Raw genomic sequence first — 16,080 nt, forward strand, 5'->3', positions numbered from 1 at the left:
ACTTTGAGAGTCAGCCCACCATCTTTAATTGGATGGAGAGCCCATCCTCTGGTCACTAATTGGCCAATTAGAGGAAGGTCACTGCCGAGATTCACTACCGTACTTACCTGGTAGGGGAGAGTCAATGATCAGGCAGGTTGATCTCCCTGGCTATGGGAGAGTTAATGAGCAGGATACTCAATGACGTTTAACTGTGGCATCCCTGCGGCAATTTTTCAAAACCAGCTCAGCTTTTTAGCTAAGATGAAGCATCAAATCAAGCCCAAGATGGGGTGCAATGCCTCATTTTGTCAGCTTGGATCTTGGTTGTCTCCCTAGTGAGGGCCATGAATTGAATTCAGTTTGAATTTGTTTTTTGGATGGAATAAAAATGACAAAAAAACGAGGTAAACTACAAAACCTTTACCATCAGGTGAAGCGCCTTCTAGGAGCAGTGTGGGAACTGCAGTCGCACTATTATCATTTTAGACTGATAAACACATTTCATTTTAAGTAATGTTTTCACATTTTAGTTCCAGTTTGGTTCATAGTGAACGACAGTAGTTTAAAACATAGAGGGAGGCCAAACATTGACAAAAGAGTCTAATTCTAGAGGTGAGGGGAGCGGGGCTGTACTGGTCATTTAAGTAACATTTGTGTGATCAAGGAATCCTCGCAAAATTGTAATTAAGGTAAACCTGGGGAAAACTGGTTGGATTCATATCTAGCATAAGGAACAACTGTGATTGGTGGAGGCCAATTATTGTATGCCAACTCTTGGATCTCATTGCAGGAGTTACTCAGAGTAGTGTCCTAGGTTGAACCATCTTTACTGCTTCATCAATGACCTTCCTCCATGACAAGATCAAAAGCAGGGATATTCACTGATGTTCAATGTTCAGTACCATTCACAACTGCTCAGATACTGAAACAATCTGTGCCCGCATGGAACAAGACTTGAACAATATTCAGGCTTGGGCTGGTAAGTCACAAGTGTCATTCACCGCTGCTAGGCAATGACCATGGCTCTCCATCAACAGTATACAAGATAGTTTGGGGTGACAAAGCTACCCTGTGTTCCCACAAATGATCCCGCTAAGCAGGATCCAAATAACAGTTAAGCAAAAGTTTTTACCACTAAATTTGAAGAAAGTTCTTAACACAAGTTCCTGATCTCTGTGATTTGGGTTTCCCTTTATCCAATGCCAGTTTGAATCTGGTGCTAAATCAAGTAAGTTTGCAGGCATCTGGCAACATAGATGATAAGCATCAGGATAAGCAATCACATTGAAATATTCTCACAGACAGCAAACCAGGTAATAAAGGTAGGAGCTGAAATATCATAAAGGAACCTAACTTTTTTTAGATAGGTTTATTTTTTGTCACTATGGAAAATCTGACATTTCGCAAATACAAAACTAGATTTTGATGAATTTGAAGCTGTTCAAAACTTAGTACAGCTTTAAATACCCAGTTACATCCCATTGAGGAGATTTACATCTAAATTAATTGTATAAAATGGCAAGACTTGTCAATTCAGTCCTTCCTACTTGCTTGTAGTGTGGGGATTTGGGGGTTTGGGAAGAAGCAGGCGTTAACAGCACCCCTATGGAGAAGTACAGAATTGTCTATAGCAAGAACATAGAACATTACAGCGCAGTACAGGCCCTTCGGCCCTCGACGTTGCGCCGACCAGTGGAACCAATCTAATGACCCTCTAACCTAAAATATTCCAATGTTATCCATATGCCTATACACTGACCATTTGAACGCCCTTAAAGTTGGCGAGTCCACAACTGCTGCAGGCAGGGCATTCCACGCCCTTACTACCCTCTGAGTAAAGAACCTAACGCTGACATCCGTCCTATAATTACCACCCCTTATTTAAAGCTATGTCCCCTCGTGTTAGCCATCACCATTCGAGGAAAAAGGCTCTCACTGTCCACCCTATCTAACCCTCTGATCATCTTGTATGCCTCAATTAGGTCACCTTGTAACCTTCCTCTTTCTAATGAAAATAACCTCAAGTCCCTCAGCCTTTCCTCATAAGGCCAGCAAGTCTGGGGTTTCCGCATTTTTTGAAACTAGCTCTCAATTTCAGAGGAGGCACAGCAATGGACATTAACTTTTCTGCCATTACCTTCTCAAGGGCAAATAGCAATTGCAATCAGGGCTAGTTTTGTCAGGGATGCTCATGTCCTGTGAATGAATACAATAAATAATAACAAAGACAAAATCTGGACCCACTGTCTCAGTAAAAAGTTGGAAAATTAGATAGGGTAAAAATCTATCACCACAGTAACTGATGGAATAGAGTGCCTCTGTAAATCTGGCTAGTAGAAGATCAGATGTGCAAAAGTCACTCCTGTCTTGTGGGTACATGATCAACTAGCCATTGCACTGAAAATTCAATAAGCACTTTGTTCCTCTTTTTATAAATAAAAAAACTCCCTTAGTGGTGAAATATAAAATTAACCAGAATGCATCATTTGGAATGAAACTTGCCACATGCAAGACTTCTTGAGAAGGTGAGAGGGCATGGGATCCAAGGGGCTTTGGCCTTGTGGATCCAGAACTGGCTTGCCTGCAGAAGGCAGAGAGTGGTTGTGGATGGGTCTTTTTCTGCATGGAGGTCGGTCACCAGTGGAGTGCCCCAGGGATCTGTTCTATGACCCTTTGTCATTTTCATAAATGACCTAGATGAGGAAGCGGAGGGATGGGTTAGTAAGTTCGCCGATGATACAAAGGTTGGTGGTGTTGTGGATAGTCTGGAGGGATGTCAGAAGTTGCAGCGTGACATAGATAGGATGCAAGACTGGGCGGAGAAGTGGCAGATGGACTTCAACATGGATAAATGTGTAGTAGTCCATTTTGGCATGACCAACAGGATGCAGGAGTACAATATCAAGGGTAGGAGTCTTAGCTGAGTTGAAGAGCAGAAGGATCTTGGGGTCCGGGTCCATAGGACTCTTAAATTGGCCTCGTAGGTGGAGGATGTGGTCGGGAAGGCGTATGGTGTACTGGCCTTCATTAATCGAGGGATTAAGTTTCGGAGTCGGGAGGTAATGCTGAAACTTTATAGGACTCTTGTCAGACCCCACTTGGAGTACTGTGCGCAGTTCTGGTCGCCTCACTACAGGAAGGATGTGGAAGCTATTGAGAGGGTGCAGAGGAGATTTACAAGGATGTTGCCTGGATTGGGAGGCGTGCCTTATGAAGATAGGTTGAGGGAACTAGGTCTCTTCTCCCTGGAGAGACGAAGGTTGAGAGGCGACCTGATAGAGGTTTATAAAATGTTGAGAGGAATAGATAGGGTGGATTCTCGGAGGCTATTTCCCAGGGCTGAAATGGTCGCTACGAGAGTACACAGGTTTAAGGTGCTGGGAAGCAAGTACAGAGGAGATGTTAGGGGAAAGTTTTTCACTCAGAGTGTGGTGAGTGAGTGGAATCGGCTGCCATCGGTGGTGGTAGAGGCGAACTTACTGGGGTCTTTTAAAAGACTTCTGGATGAGGATATGGGATCTAATGGGATTGGGGGTTATAGATAGTTTTATGGCTTGGTAGGTGTAGATGTGATCGGCGCAACTTGTGGGCCGAAGGACGTGTTTGTGCTGTAGTGTTCTATGTTCTATGAAACAAACAAGTTGCGAGGGAAATAGGAACATAACTGTATTCCCCAGAAATTACCTGAAATGTCTTATCAATCCCATTCAGATATTCTCTTCAGGCTTTTCTGTGTTTATTTCACCATTTAGAGTATGTTGCTCATACTACCCATATATATTTAAAACTCCCATTGAATGACCTTTTTGGCAGGTTAGGGTCATATGTGACATTCTTTTCCTTGGGAGGTAATGGCCTAGTGGTATTATCAATAGACTGTTAATCCAGAAACTCAGCTAATGTTCTGGGGGGCCCAGGTTTGAATCCTGCCACAGCAAAAATTCTGGAAATAAGAATATACTGATGACCCTGAAACCATTGTTGATTGTCGCAAAAACAACATCTGTTTCACTAATGTCCTTTAGGGAAGGAAATCTGCTGTCCTTACCTGGTCCAGCCGATGTGTGACTTCAGGGCCACAGTAATGTGGTTACTTTCAACTGCCTTCTGAAGTGGCCTAGTAAGCCACTTAGTTATATCAATCTCTACAAAGTCTCAACAAACCCCCAAAGGCACTGTGGGTCAACCCATAGCACCTGGACTCAGCATTTCAAGAGGCAGCTTGCCACCATCTTCTCAAGGACAGAAACAGTAACCAGTGATGCTGATCTCCCATGTATGAAATTTAAAGTATTCATGAGTTCTCAGTTTTTGTGAGCTGTTTTTCTTTGCTAATAAAATGGCTGAGAGATCTTTACCTGTGAAGAGAGAGTCTGGGGGAAAGCAGTTCATGACCTACTGGTAAAAGTGACTGCAGGAAGTCAGGAAACGGCTAAAGCAATCTTGACGAAAAGAGCACTGGAGAACAACAGGTAAAGGCAGCAGAGCTGAAGGAGTTTTGGGTGGAGCAGCAGAGCACAATGAGCATGAGTGTCAGGGAAAAAGGTAAAAATAGTGCCAGCACAAAACAATGTGGCAGTCTTGTAGCAAGGTGGTCAGTGTCCCTGCCTTTGAATCAGAAGCTCTGGGTTTCAGTCCCACCCAGGACTTGATGGCCATGGAAAGTGCATTCATAATATAGCCAAACAGGTTGAGCAACAACCTACAACTCCTTCCAAACACATCAACAGTTGGCAGTAAGAGTGGGAGAGATTCCTGGTCAGTCACACTTGATGTGGAGTGGCATTCCTCAAGCTCTAAGCCCTTGGTGACAGATTAGCAATCTGTTCTGGGAATGATTAACTATGGAAATAGGTAAACATTGCCTTAGCACATCATTAGGAATGGGAAGACAATTGAAACAAAGGAAGGTGTAGAGAGATGAGAAGCTGATTTTTTTATAATGTAAGTATTTAACAAATATTTAGTTTATTTCTGTTAAGTTTAGTTAGTTAAATATACAGACGATGGGGTGCACATCCTGTGTCATGTGGGAATTTCAAGAAGGCTTCTAGTGACCTAGACCACTACATGTGCAGCAAGTGTCATCAACTGGAGGAGCTTATGCTCCGTGTTTCAAACCATGAGCTGCAGCTTATGTCACTGCTGTGTATTTGCAAGGCCTAGCGCTATGTGGATCACATGTCTCTGGATGCGGTCACTCCACAGCATAAGTGTGTGAAGGCAGAGAGGGAATCTGTAATGACAAGGTAATCAAGAAGGATCTTACAGGTAGTGCAGGACCCCCCTCAGTGCATCTTACTCTCCAAGCAGCACTCAGTTCTGAGGTGTACAGCCAGAGCAGATGAAATCAAATGCAGTGAAATGTGAAGTGATAAATTTTGGTAGGGAGAACAGATGAAGCAAATAAAATAAAGGATACAATTTTAAAAGAGGTGTGCAAGAACCTATTTACCCTAGCTAGTCAGGACATATGTGCACAGATCATGGGGCAGGCTGAGAAAATGGTTCAAAAGCCATACAGGATCCTGGGCTTTCCAAAGACATAGAGTGTATGCATAAGGAAATTATGATGAACATTTATAAAACATTTGCTTGGCCATATGTGGAATATTATTGGAGTCCAATTCTGGGGCACCACACTTGAGAATATGATGGCTTTAGTGCTGGCACAGGAAGCATTGACAAGAATGATTTCAGGGTTGAGAGACTTCAGTTCTTGATTGAATTGAAGGACAATGGTTTGTTCTCCTGGCAGAAGAGGAAGTTGAGAAGAGATTTGTTAGAGATGTTCAAATGAGGGGTCTGGACAGCATTTACAGGGAAAAGCTGTTTCCTTTGTCAAGAGTTGAGACCGATTCCATAGAATTACACTGAATGAGGAAAAACTTTTTACATAGTGGTCAGGATGTGGAATGTACTGTCTGAAATGTGGAGGAGGCAGATTCAGTTGTGGCTTTCAAAGGGGAATTACACAGGGTTGCACAGGATGTATGGCACAGAAACAGGCCATTCAACACAAGCACAACACTTGAGCATCCTCCTAACTTTTCTCATCTAAATCTATCACTGTAACAATGTATTCCTTCTCTCTCAAATTCTTCCTTGTTTTCCCTTAAAAACAGCTATGCTATTCACTTCAACTACAGTCCCTGTGAAAGCGGATTCCACACTCTCACCGCTCTTTGGATGAAGAGCTTTCTTTTGAATCCCCTATTGGGTTTTTTGGTGATTTTCTTACATTGATAGCCTCTAGTTATGCTCTGCCCCACAAAAGGGAACTTAATCTCTGTATCAAGGCCTTTCATGATTTTAAAGACAGTTAACCCTCAGTTTGTCAACTTGTCCAATATCTATATCCATACATTTTCTGTATCATCTTTGAAGAGTGGCATGGTGGCACAGTGGTTAGCACTGCTGCCTCATAGCGTAAGGAACCCAGGTTTGATTCCGGTCTTGGATAACTGTGTGGATTTTGCACATTCTCCCTGTGTTTGCGTGGGTTTCCACCAGTGCTCTGGTTTCCTCCCAGAGCCCAAAGATGTGCAGGTTAGTGAATTTGTCATACTACATTGCCCCTTAGTGCCCCAAGCTGTGTTGGTTAGATAGAATAACTATGGTAAATGTGTGAAGTGTAAGGATAGGGTCAGGATGAGGACCTGGTAGGATACTGTCAGAGAGTTGGACTGAATGGCCTCCTTCCGCACTGTTGGGATTCTATGAAACTATCCACAAGAGATGGGTAAGATCCTAAATGAATGTTTCTCATCGGCATTTACTGTTAAGAAAGGCATGGATGTTCGGGAATTTGGAGAAATAAATATGTACTGAGGAGTGTACGTATTACAGAGAAGGAAGCGCTGGAAGTCTTAAAGTGCATTGATGTAGACGAAACCCCGGGACCTGATGAAGTGTATCTCAGGATGTGAGAGGCTAGGGAGGAAATTGTAAGTCCCCTGGCAGAGATAGTTGAATCATCGACAGCCACAGGTGAGGTGTCTGAAGATTGGAGGACAGCAAATTTTGTGCCTTTGTTTAAGAAGGACTGCACGGAAAAGCATGAGAACTACAGACCAGTGAGTCTAACATCTTTAGCGTCTAAGTTGTTAGAAGATATTCTAAGGGAATCCATAGAATCCCTGCAGTGCAGAAGGAGGCCATTCAACCCATCAAGTGTGCACCACCACAATCCTACCCAGGCCCCATCCCCATAACCCCACCTATTTACCCTAGCTAGTCCCCCAGACACTAAGGGGCAATTCACTATTGTATCTGCTTCCACTACCTCCCTCGGCAGCGAGTTCCAGACACCCACCACCCTTTGTGTAAAAAAGCTTGCCTTGAACTAAGGGGCACTTTAACATGGCCAATCCACCTAACTTGCACATCTTTGGACTGTGGGAAGAATTCTAGCCCAAAAAGAATCTGCAGGAATTTAGAGAGGCAAGGATCGATTAGGGTTAGTCAGCATGAATTTGTGAGTGGAAAATCATGTATCACAAATTTGAATAAGGCCGCATTTGGAATACTGTTATAGTTATGGTCATCTTATTATAGAAAGGACATTATTAAATTATAAAGAGTGCAGAAAGATTCAGTAGGATGCTACCGGGAGTTGATGGTTTGAGTTGTAAGGAGAGGCTAGGTAGACTGGTCTTTTTTTTCCCTGGATCTTAGGAGGCTTTGGGATGATCTTACAGAGGTCTTTAAAATAATGAGGGGCATAGATGAGGTGGATAGTCAATATCTTTTCCAAAGGTAGGAATTCTAAAACTAGAGGGCATAGATTTAAGGTGAGAGAGAGAGAGAGATCAAAAGGGCCCAGAGGGGCAATTTTTTCACTCTGTCTGGAATGAGCTGCCAGGGGCAGTAGTAGAGGCAGGTACAATTTTGTCTTTTAGAAAGCATTTAGAAAGTTATATCTGTAAGATGGTATAGAGGGATATGGGCCAATTGCGGGCACTTGGGACGAGCTTAGTGGTTAAAAACTGGCAGATGGCCAAGTTGGGCCAAAGGGTCTGTTTCCATGCTGTAAACCTATATCTTTTCTGCACTTCTTTTAATTAATTGTCTCTGTACCCTTTTTTCAAATGCGGTGACAGGAACTGCAGGCTGTGCTCTAAGTGTGGTTTAATCAAGTGTCAATACAGCTGTAGCACATCTTCCCTACTTTTCAATTCTATCCCTTTAGAAATAAAGGCAAGAGCTTGGTTGGCTTTATGGCCTTGCTAACCTGAGGCACAACTTCCTGTGATTGAACGTGTAGGTATAGCAAGTAATTAGAAAAGTTAATAGAATGTAATTATTTATTGTGACAAGAATTGATGATAAAAATATGAAGTTATACTTCAGTTATACAGGGCATTGGTGAAATCACATCTCAAGTATTATGAACAGTATTAATTTCTTTATTTAAGGGAAGGTGTAAATGTGCTAGAAGCAGTTCTGAGAAGGTTTACTGGACTAACACCAGGAATGAGCAGGCAGTCTTATGAAGAAAGCTTGGGGAGATTAGTTTTGTATCCATTAGATTTCAGAAGAGTAAGAGATGACTTAAACAAAACCTACAAGAGCCTGAGGGGTACTGACAGGGCAGGGTGGATGTGGAGAAGGTGTTTCCTTTTGTCAGAGAATCTAAAACTAAGGGTCACTCTTTAAAAATAAAGGGCTGCACATTTGAGACAGAGATGAAGAGATTTTGTTTCTCTCAGGGTTGTGAGTTTTTGGAACTTTCTTCCTCAAAAGCAGTGGAAGGAGCATCTGAATATTTTTAAGGCAGAGTTAGATAGATTCCTGATTAGCAAGGAAGTGAAATGTCATGGAGTTGGGAACGGGGTTGTTGAGGACGGAGCGGGGAGGGGGAAGCAGGAATGCAGGATTGAGATTACAATCAGATCAGCCATATCCTATTGAATGATGGAGCAGGCTCAAGGAGCTGAGTAGCCTACTCCTCTACTCCTGCTCCTAATTCACACATTTATTTGTGTCCTAATTCCCTTCATTCCTCTACCCAAAATAGAGGAAAATTAATGGAAAATGCTGGAGAAATTCAATAGGTCTGACACCATCTATGGAGGGAGAACAGAAACACAAGAGGAATATCAATTGGTAAGCACCCAAAAATAAATAATTTATTGGGAAGAATGTGTCATAGTGGTAATGTCATTTTTCTAGTAACCCAGAAAACCAGACTAATGCTCTGATTATATGTTCAAGTCCCACTGTAGCCTCTGGTGAAATTCAAATTCAGTTAATAAATCTTGAGCTAGTCTCAGTGGCTATGAATCAATTGTCAAAAAGACCCATTTAGTTCATTAATGTGACTCCACTCACTTCTAAAGCAATTAGGGATAGGCAACAAATGCTGCTTCCCTACCTTTTGGCTGAGATCAAACATCAGGTCAAGCCGAGATAGGATGCAATGCCTCATCTTGTCAGCTTGGATCATGTTTGTCCCTCTTGTGGGGACCTTAATTGGATTCAACTGGATTTCAAATTTGGTTTTTGGAGCCAACAAGGAATGGATTTGGGTTTATGGGGTCCACTCCTGAGCACTGGCTTTGTACCTTTAAGGTTAGAGTGATTTTTTTAATGCTGTTTGCCAGCTATGCCTGACTAGCTGAATTGGCATAGAGCCAGCAGGCATAGACTAAGCATAATGGCCTCACTCCGTGTTATTATCCATTCTATAATGCTCACATATCTCCCCTGTATGAAGAACGGCTGCTCTAACCAGCACCGATCGTTTAGGTGAGCTAACTACTGGAAATCCCCAGCATTCCGTCATGACCCAGGTTCCATTCACTGAATTGAAGAAACGAAACCAACCTCAGGGTGTTTATTCTGAATGCAGACCCACAGCTTCCTCATCCGTGTGAGGCCCAGGAACCCAGCAACTGGGGCTGCAGCCCACACACAAATGTGCCCACACTTCTGTGAATGAATTTGCAAATCTTTCCTCCCCACTTTGGATTTGAAATCCCGTTCCTAACATGTGGCCATGGTAGTTACTGTTTTGGGTTTTAAAAAAAAGTTTATCACATAACCATGTTGGAAACACAATTAATGCTCCCTCAGCCACTTTCTTCAGATATAATAATATTGCTGCCTATATGGCCGGGGTGTTGGGAGTGTCCATATCATCTTTCCAAGATGTTTGAGGATATCTCCTGGTTGGCTCTGCCAAGGATCCTGCATCCTCCTTCATGAAGCAACCAACCCACCCACTGATTATCATGGAATTTGAACTAAAATTGCTGCATGCGTTGGGCAGTGACTATTGGAGGTAGACTTTAGTCCAATGTGTAATCTGCTAGGAGGCGGTACCATCAAATGGAATTTTAGATGAACTTCCCTGCCAATTGCAATCTCTGAATTCAGGGGGATTTTTTTTAGAACATTTTTTTCACTTGCCGCTCGTTTGGATGAAATTGGTTTTCAAAGGCAGGTTGGGTGCAGTGTCAGGAGAGAGCTGCCAATCCAGAGGGAAGCCAGTTAACCCTACCACCTTTCTGCACACTCGGATCCTGGGTTAATTCCGCGGAATGGATGTGTCCTCTCTGGCCGAAAAGACACTGAAGGAGCTCTTGCGGATCCCAGTCCAGGGGAGCGAGGGTGACCTGCGGCTGGAGTGCGGCCACCTGGCCCAGGAGCTGGTCGAAGCCAGCAGAGCGGCCAGTACTGGAGACCAGCAGGAGGGTGAGGCTTTCCAGGGGCAGCTGCTGCCAGAGGAACAGCGGCGTCAGCTCGCAGACCTGGTGGCTCAGCTCCACCCAACAAGTACGAGGGATGCGACCAGGCTCCTCTCCACCGTCTGTGGGCAGCTCCTGGGAGAGGGGCGAGCAAACTCTGGGCGAGCCTTTTCTTTCCTGGCTCTGCTGGTCATTGTCCTGCAGCAGGTTGTTCCTGAGAAGCCTCTCCAAGGCGAAATGCCTTTGCTGTGTGACTGCGTGACGGATTGCCTTACTCAGCTCAGACAGTCCTGTGCCCACATCCACCCCCAGCCCAAGTGGGTAAGTGAAAGCTTTCCTCAAACAGTGAGGTGGCCTGAGTGAAAACTGGTTTGCCAAGGCAGAAGGACAGTGTGTGTGTGAGTGTGTGTGTGTGTCATTTTTGTTTGGTCTTGTCATAGTGTCATTGAAGAATTGGGGCAGCATGGTGGCACAGTGGTTAGCATTGCTGCATCACAGCTCCAGGGACCTGGGTTCGATTCCCAGCTTAGGTTACTGTCTGTGTGGGGTTTGCATGTTCTCCCTGTGTCTGCATGGGATTCCTCCAGGTGCTGTGGCTTCCTCCCACAGTGGAAAGATGTGATTGGCCATGCTAGATTGTCCCTTTGCATTAGGGGGACTAGCTAAGGTGAATGCATGGGGATGTGGGGATACGGTTTGTGGGATTGTGGTTGGTGCAGACCCAGTGGCTTCCTGCACTGTAGGGTTCTGTGGTTCTAATTGCAATGCAGATTGACATAACTGCGTCCAGTTTCCTTTTAAGGAGATAATTGTCACCAAAGTAGTTTTTGGGACTTCCCTGTCTTTCACCACAAATAAAACCAAAGGCTGAGAGATTGAAAGGTGAAACAGGGACATAGCATTTTTAACTTGGTTTGCCTTTATGTCATAAGTCTTAAAGTTGCATGGGGTAAGAATCATAGAATGATCTCGCACAGAAGGGTGGCATGGTGGTACAGTGGTTAACACTATGCCTCACAGCGCCAGGGACCAAGGTTCAATTCTGGCCTCAGGTGACTGACTGTGTGGAATTTGCATGTTCCCTCGTGGGTTTCATCCGGGTGCTCTGGTTTCCTCCCACAATCTAAAAATGTGTGGGTTAGGTTGACTGGCTGTACTAAATTGCCCCTTAGTGTAAGGAGATTAGCACGATAAATATGTGGGGTTACTGGGATAGGGCCTGGGTGGGGTTGTTGTTAGTCCAGGTTTGATAGGTCAAATGGCTTCCTTCTGCACTGTAAGGATTCTATGGTTTGATGAGACCATTCGGCATTTTAAATGAGCCATCCAAATTAAGCCCCTTGTGTTTTGCCAACAGACTATCTAGGGTGAACCTAGGATGGAGCAGAGCTTTGTATTATTTTTCTTTAAACAATCTCCTTGTGATGTAAGAGACTTAATTCACAGATCATTCGTGGGTAACAAAACAGGTAATATTTAGTCAATATTGGTTTCTTACATTTATTTTGATGAGGCCCAGTCAACATAACATGCATGGCCTCAGAATTGTGTTGACTTTAGGGCATAATAAAAATTGCTTTCGCTAATGCTACTTTTATGCTAGTTAATTTCAAGAGAGAATTTTGAGAAATGTACAGTATTTAATTTTGTGCTATTAACTCTTAAAAAAGTGACCTTCCGAACCCCCTCACTCTAGCCACCAAATCTCCCTCATTCCCTCACCTCTCCCTGCCACCCCACACCGTTTCAATATATTTTAAAGCTAATCATTCACTTCTGCAGATCTTCTGGATGCTGTTTACAACACCAAGTCAGATCCCCAGCCTTCGGTCTCAGCTTTTGTGCTGTCTGTACCCTATCTCTCCTGGGACATTCCTGAGCGGTTGTAAGTGAGTTGTAGGCCATGCGTTAACACTAGGGTGTGGAATTCAATAGCAATTGTCCTGCGGCCCCTCACCCCCTGCTCCTATATAACTAGACTTCATTACTTAATTGGCTTATTGCTGGACAGGACAAGCGAGAGGTCACTTGTCCCTTTCCAAAACAAAGAGAATTTTGAGAAATGTAGTATTTAATTTTGTGCTATTAGCATACCCATCTTATAAAACCCCACATTTGTACCACTCTGGCAAGAGATGGAAAGGGAAGAATGCAGTGATAAGGAAAAGGACATAGACGTAACAAAAAATAGAGTACAACACCCTCAAGCCTTTGAAGTAACTAAATTCAAAACTGGAAAGATAATCTGAAGGAAACGTTAAATGAGTTTAAATGTACTATTAAAATTCTGTAATTGCCCCATTATGAGCTTTTTATTACCAGCAACTAAGGGATAAAACTTAGTCTTGTGTAGTAAATCCTAATATTAATTTGTGTGGAGCAGGTTTGAGTGTTGTGGACAAGAAAGATTAGGAAAGCAACAAAGATTTCAAATCATCAATCAGGCACATATTGATATATTTTATCTAAATGCAATCTAAGCACTTAAAAATATTTTTTCCATGTTTAGTTGTATAACTGTCTGTTTTTGTATGTTTGTAATAGGGCTCCACAACTACAATTGCAACTGGCATGTTCTTGATGGCTGGAGCACTGATTGGTACCTTTCTGTTAAAAAAATGACTCCTTCAGCAGGCATCTCTGGTAGGTTGTTTGCTGCTAAAAATCTTGCACTGAATTAAATAATCTGAATTAAAATTCTCAAATGAAAATTAGAAAATTAATGATCAATAATACATAAATCATTGCTCATCTTACATCTGAAATGAAAATTATGATAATTTTATGTTGTGCCTGATAGTGTCTTGCTAAGCTGCTATGATTATTTGATCACTACAATTTGTACTAAGCCTGCAATGACTAAGCTCGATTTTACACTGTAAGGGCTGGTGCACCTTCTCCTTTACTCGGTTCCCAATCTGAGTTGCATTGCGTGACAAGGTTTTCATCACACATATTAATATTAGCCAGCAGAGAAGAGGGAAAATCTGGAGCAAATGTTATATTGTTTTAATTTAAAATGAATTACCAAAGTATGAAGTGAACAAATTAACATCTAAGCAAAAGGTCAACTCACCAAGTTAAAGGGGCACCCCCTTAAAGGGAAATTGCAACAAAGAAGACAGAGGGTGGTGGTTGATGGGAAATGTTCATCCTGGAGTTCAGTTACTACTGGTGTACCACAAGGATTTATTTTGGGGTCACTGCTGTTTGTCATTTTTATAAATGACCCAGATGAGGGCGTAGCAGGATGGGTTAGTAAATTTGCGGATGACACTAAAGTCGGTGGAGTTGTGGAGAGTGCGGAAGGATGTTACAGATCACAGAGGGACGTAAATAAGCTGCAAAGCTGGGCTGAGAGATGGCAAATGGAGTTTAATGTGGAAAGGTGTGAAGTGATTCACTTTGGAAGGAGTTACAGGAATATAGAGTACTTAATCCTTTTTCTGTCACATGGTGTGAACCAATTAACATAGCGGCTCCAGGACTCAGTCCAATTTGGGATAGTGGGTATGCTGCACAGACAGGGCAGCCAATTGCAGTATCTGAGTTTATGGACGGCTGTCAGCACCACTGGGAGAGGTGGGCACTGCCTATATAGGAAGGAGACAACAAGGGCCCTTCAAGATACAGAAATATGGGGCTATAATTACAATGATTAACAGTGAAGATAGAAGATAAGGTACAAAGAACTGGGATTAGCACCTTTAGGAATAGAAATTACTGCCATTTTTCCAGGCACTAGGTGACTTTCTAAATTCCCAAATGTTGACCGGAAGCACGTGGGACTTCTGTTGGGCCACTCATCCTATCAGCTAAAGATGTACAGGACGACTTTCTTTACCTGTGCCTGAAGCAGGTTTATGCAGATAGGAGGTCAAAGACCTGCGTTAGGAGAATGGTTTGATCTAAGGCAGCCAGCAATATTGCAGACTGCTTTGAGGGAGATCAGTTCCCTACAGAAATCTGCAACCAAAAAGATATATTACTTAATTGAATATGGAGCCAGGAGGAGTAGGAGTGCTTCTCTGGCCGCACAGTAAAGAATGCTCTTGATTGTCATTGTTCCCGATCACCCTGTGCCCTTCCCAGCCCTTTGAAAGCCTCCAGGTCCCCATCTCCCAGCCTCTTTCTCCCTCCCACCATTTCTTAACTTGAAATTTCCTGACTAACTTCACACAATCCTCATCCCAATCTTCCAACCCTGAGACCCCAACCTCCTTCCCTCGATCCAGTAGCTCAGAGGTCTCTGACCCACGAGCCCTCGACCATAATTTTCATTTACCCCCCCAGCCTCAAGGCAATCATCCACCCTACCCCACCCCCGCAAAGAAAACAGATTTCACATTTGTGAACTGTGACAGTAATACTATACTAGAACAACTCCCAAGGTATTAATAATATAAACAGCAGAAAGTAGAAAATGAACATTATGGAAAATAGGCATTGGGGTAAAGTAATTGGAATCCGAGTGATGTGGTAAAATTTAACCCAGTAGCTTCAGCAAAAAAAAGGACAAGAATTCTCTGAAATGGTTTAGCGCACTGAAGAATTAAAGCTCAGAGGCTCTGTAAGGTGTTTGAAAAAGTGTGTTTGGCAACATCTTTTGCTCTTTGAATCGGATTATATATTACATTTACTTTTTACAGGGTTTTCACACTTTGGCCTACATCGCATCCTGGTAAAAATTCTGCTGAGCTTTGCTGCAAGATCACTGTTGCCAACTTCCAAATGCTTGAAAGGCGAATGCAACATTCAGTATCACGCTGAAGTTGACAGTCGTGTAGTTTAGAAGGAAGAAACCGACATTCGATATCAAAAGAAAATATTTCAAAGGAAAATGTCTACTTACAAACAGGGAATTGTGTTTCTATTCACAAACAGTGTTTGTGAATAGAACTCCCATTCACCTGACGAAGGGGCAGCGCTCCAAAAGCTAGTGGCTTTTGCTACCAAATAAACCTGTTGGACTTGAACCTGGTGTTGTGAGACTTCTTACTGTGTTTACCCAAGTCCGACACCGGCATCTCCGCACTCTGGATATCTGGCAGGCTTCCAAATAACAGCCGTGCTGCATTCTGCAGGAGGGAGTCACTTTTCCCTCCCTCAGAAGCTGCAGGTGTGAGAAGACACCTTTCAAGTCGTCTGACTGACAGGTGAAGCAAAGAAAAACTACAGCACAAACAGGCCCTTTGGCCCACAAGTTGCACCAAACATATCCCTACCTACTAGGCATACCTATAACCCTCTATCTTACTAAGTTCCATGTACTTATCCAGAAGTCTCTTAAAAGACCGTGTCAAATCCGCCTCCACCACCACTGCTAGCAGCCGATTCCACGCACCCACCACCCTCTAAGTGAAAAACTTACCCCTGACATCTCCTCTGTACCTACGCCCCAGCACCC

The 16,080-nt window shown here is 43.2% G+C and overlaps 1 protein-coding gene across 1 annotated transcript; it reads left to right on the forward strand.

Annotated features, from left to right (window-relative positions):
• Positions 1–10,368: 10,368 nt before the first annotated feature.
• LOC145349276 (uncharacterized) lies at positions 10,369–13,316 on the forward strand. The gene is made up of 2 exons (XM_080197791.1): positions 10,369–10,994; positions 13,218–13,316. The coding sequence occupies exons 1-2, from the start codon at positions 10,527–10,529 to the stop codon at positions 13,293–13,295; spliced, it is 546 nt and encodes a 181-aa protein (XP_080053917.1). The 5' UTR covers positions 10,369–10,526; the 3' UTR covers positions 13,296–13,316.
• Positions 13,317–16,080: the final 2,764 nt, after the last annotated feature.

Source organism: Carcharhinus amblyrhynchos, chromosome 1 (assembly GCF_965287045.1).
Source record: "Carcharhinus amblyrhynchos chromosome 1, sCarAmb.v2.hapA, whole genome shotgun sequence".
In the NCBI taxonomy this organism is placed as follows: Eukaryota; Metazoa; Chordata; class Chondrichthyes; order Carcharhiniformes; family Carcharhinidae; genus Carcharhinus; species Carcharhinus amblyrhynchos.

Bases quoted from the DNA above. Each gene is read 5' to 3' on its own strand.
- LOC145349276 (XM_080197791.1), top strand. From the start codon at position 10,527: ATGGATGTGTCCTCTCTGGCCGAAAAGACACTGAAGGAGCTCTTGCGG. The intron at 10,995-13,217 runs GTAAGTGAAAGC...TGTTTGTAATAG, and splicing joins TCCACCCCCAGCCCAAGTGG to GGCTCCACAACTACAATTGC.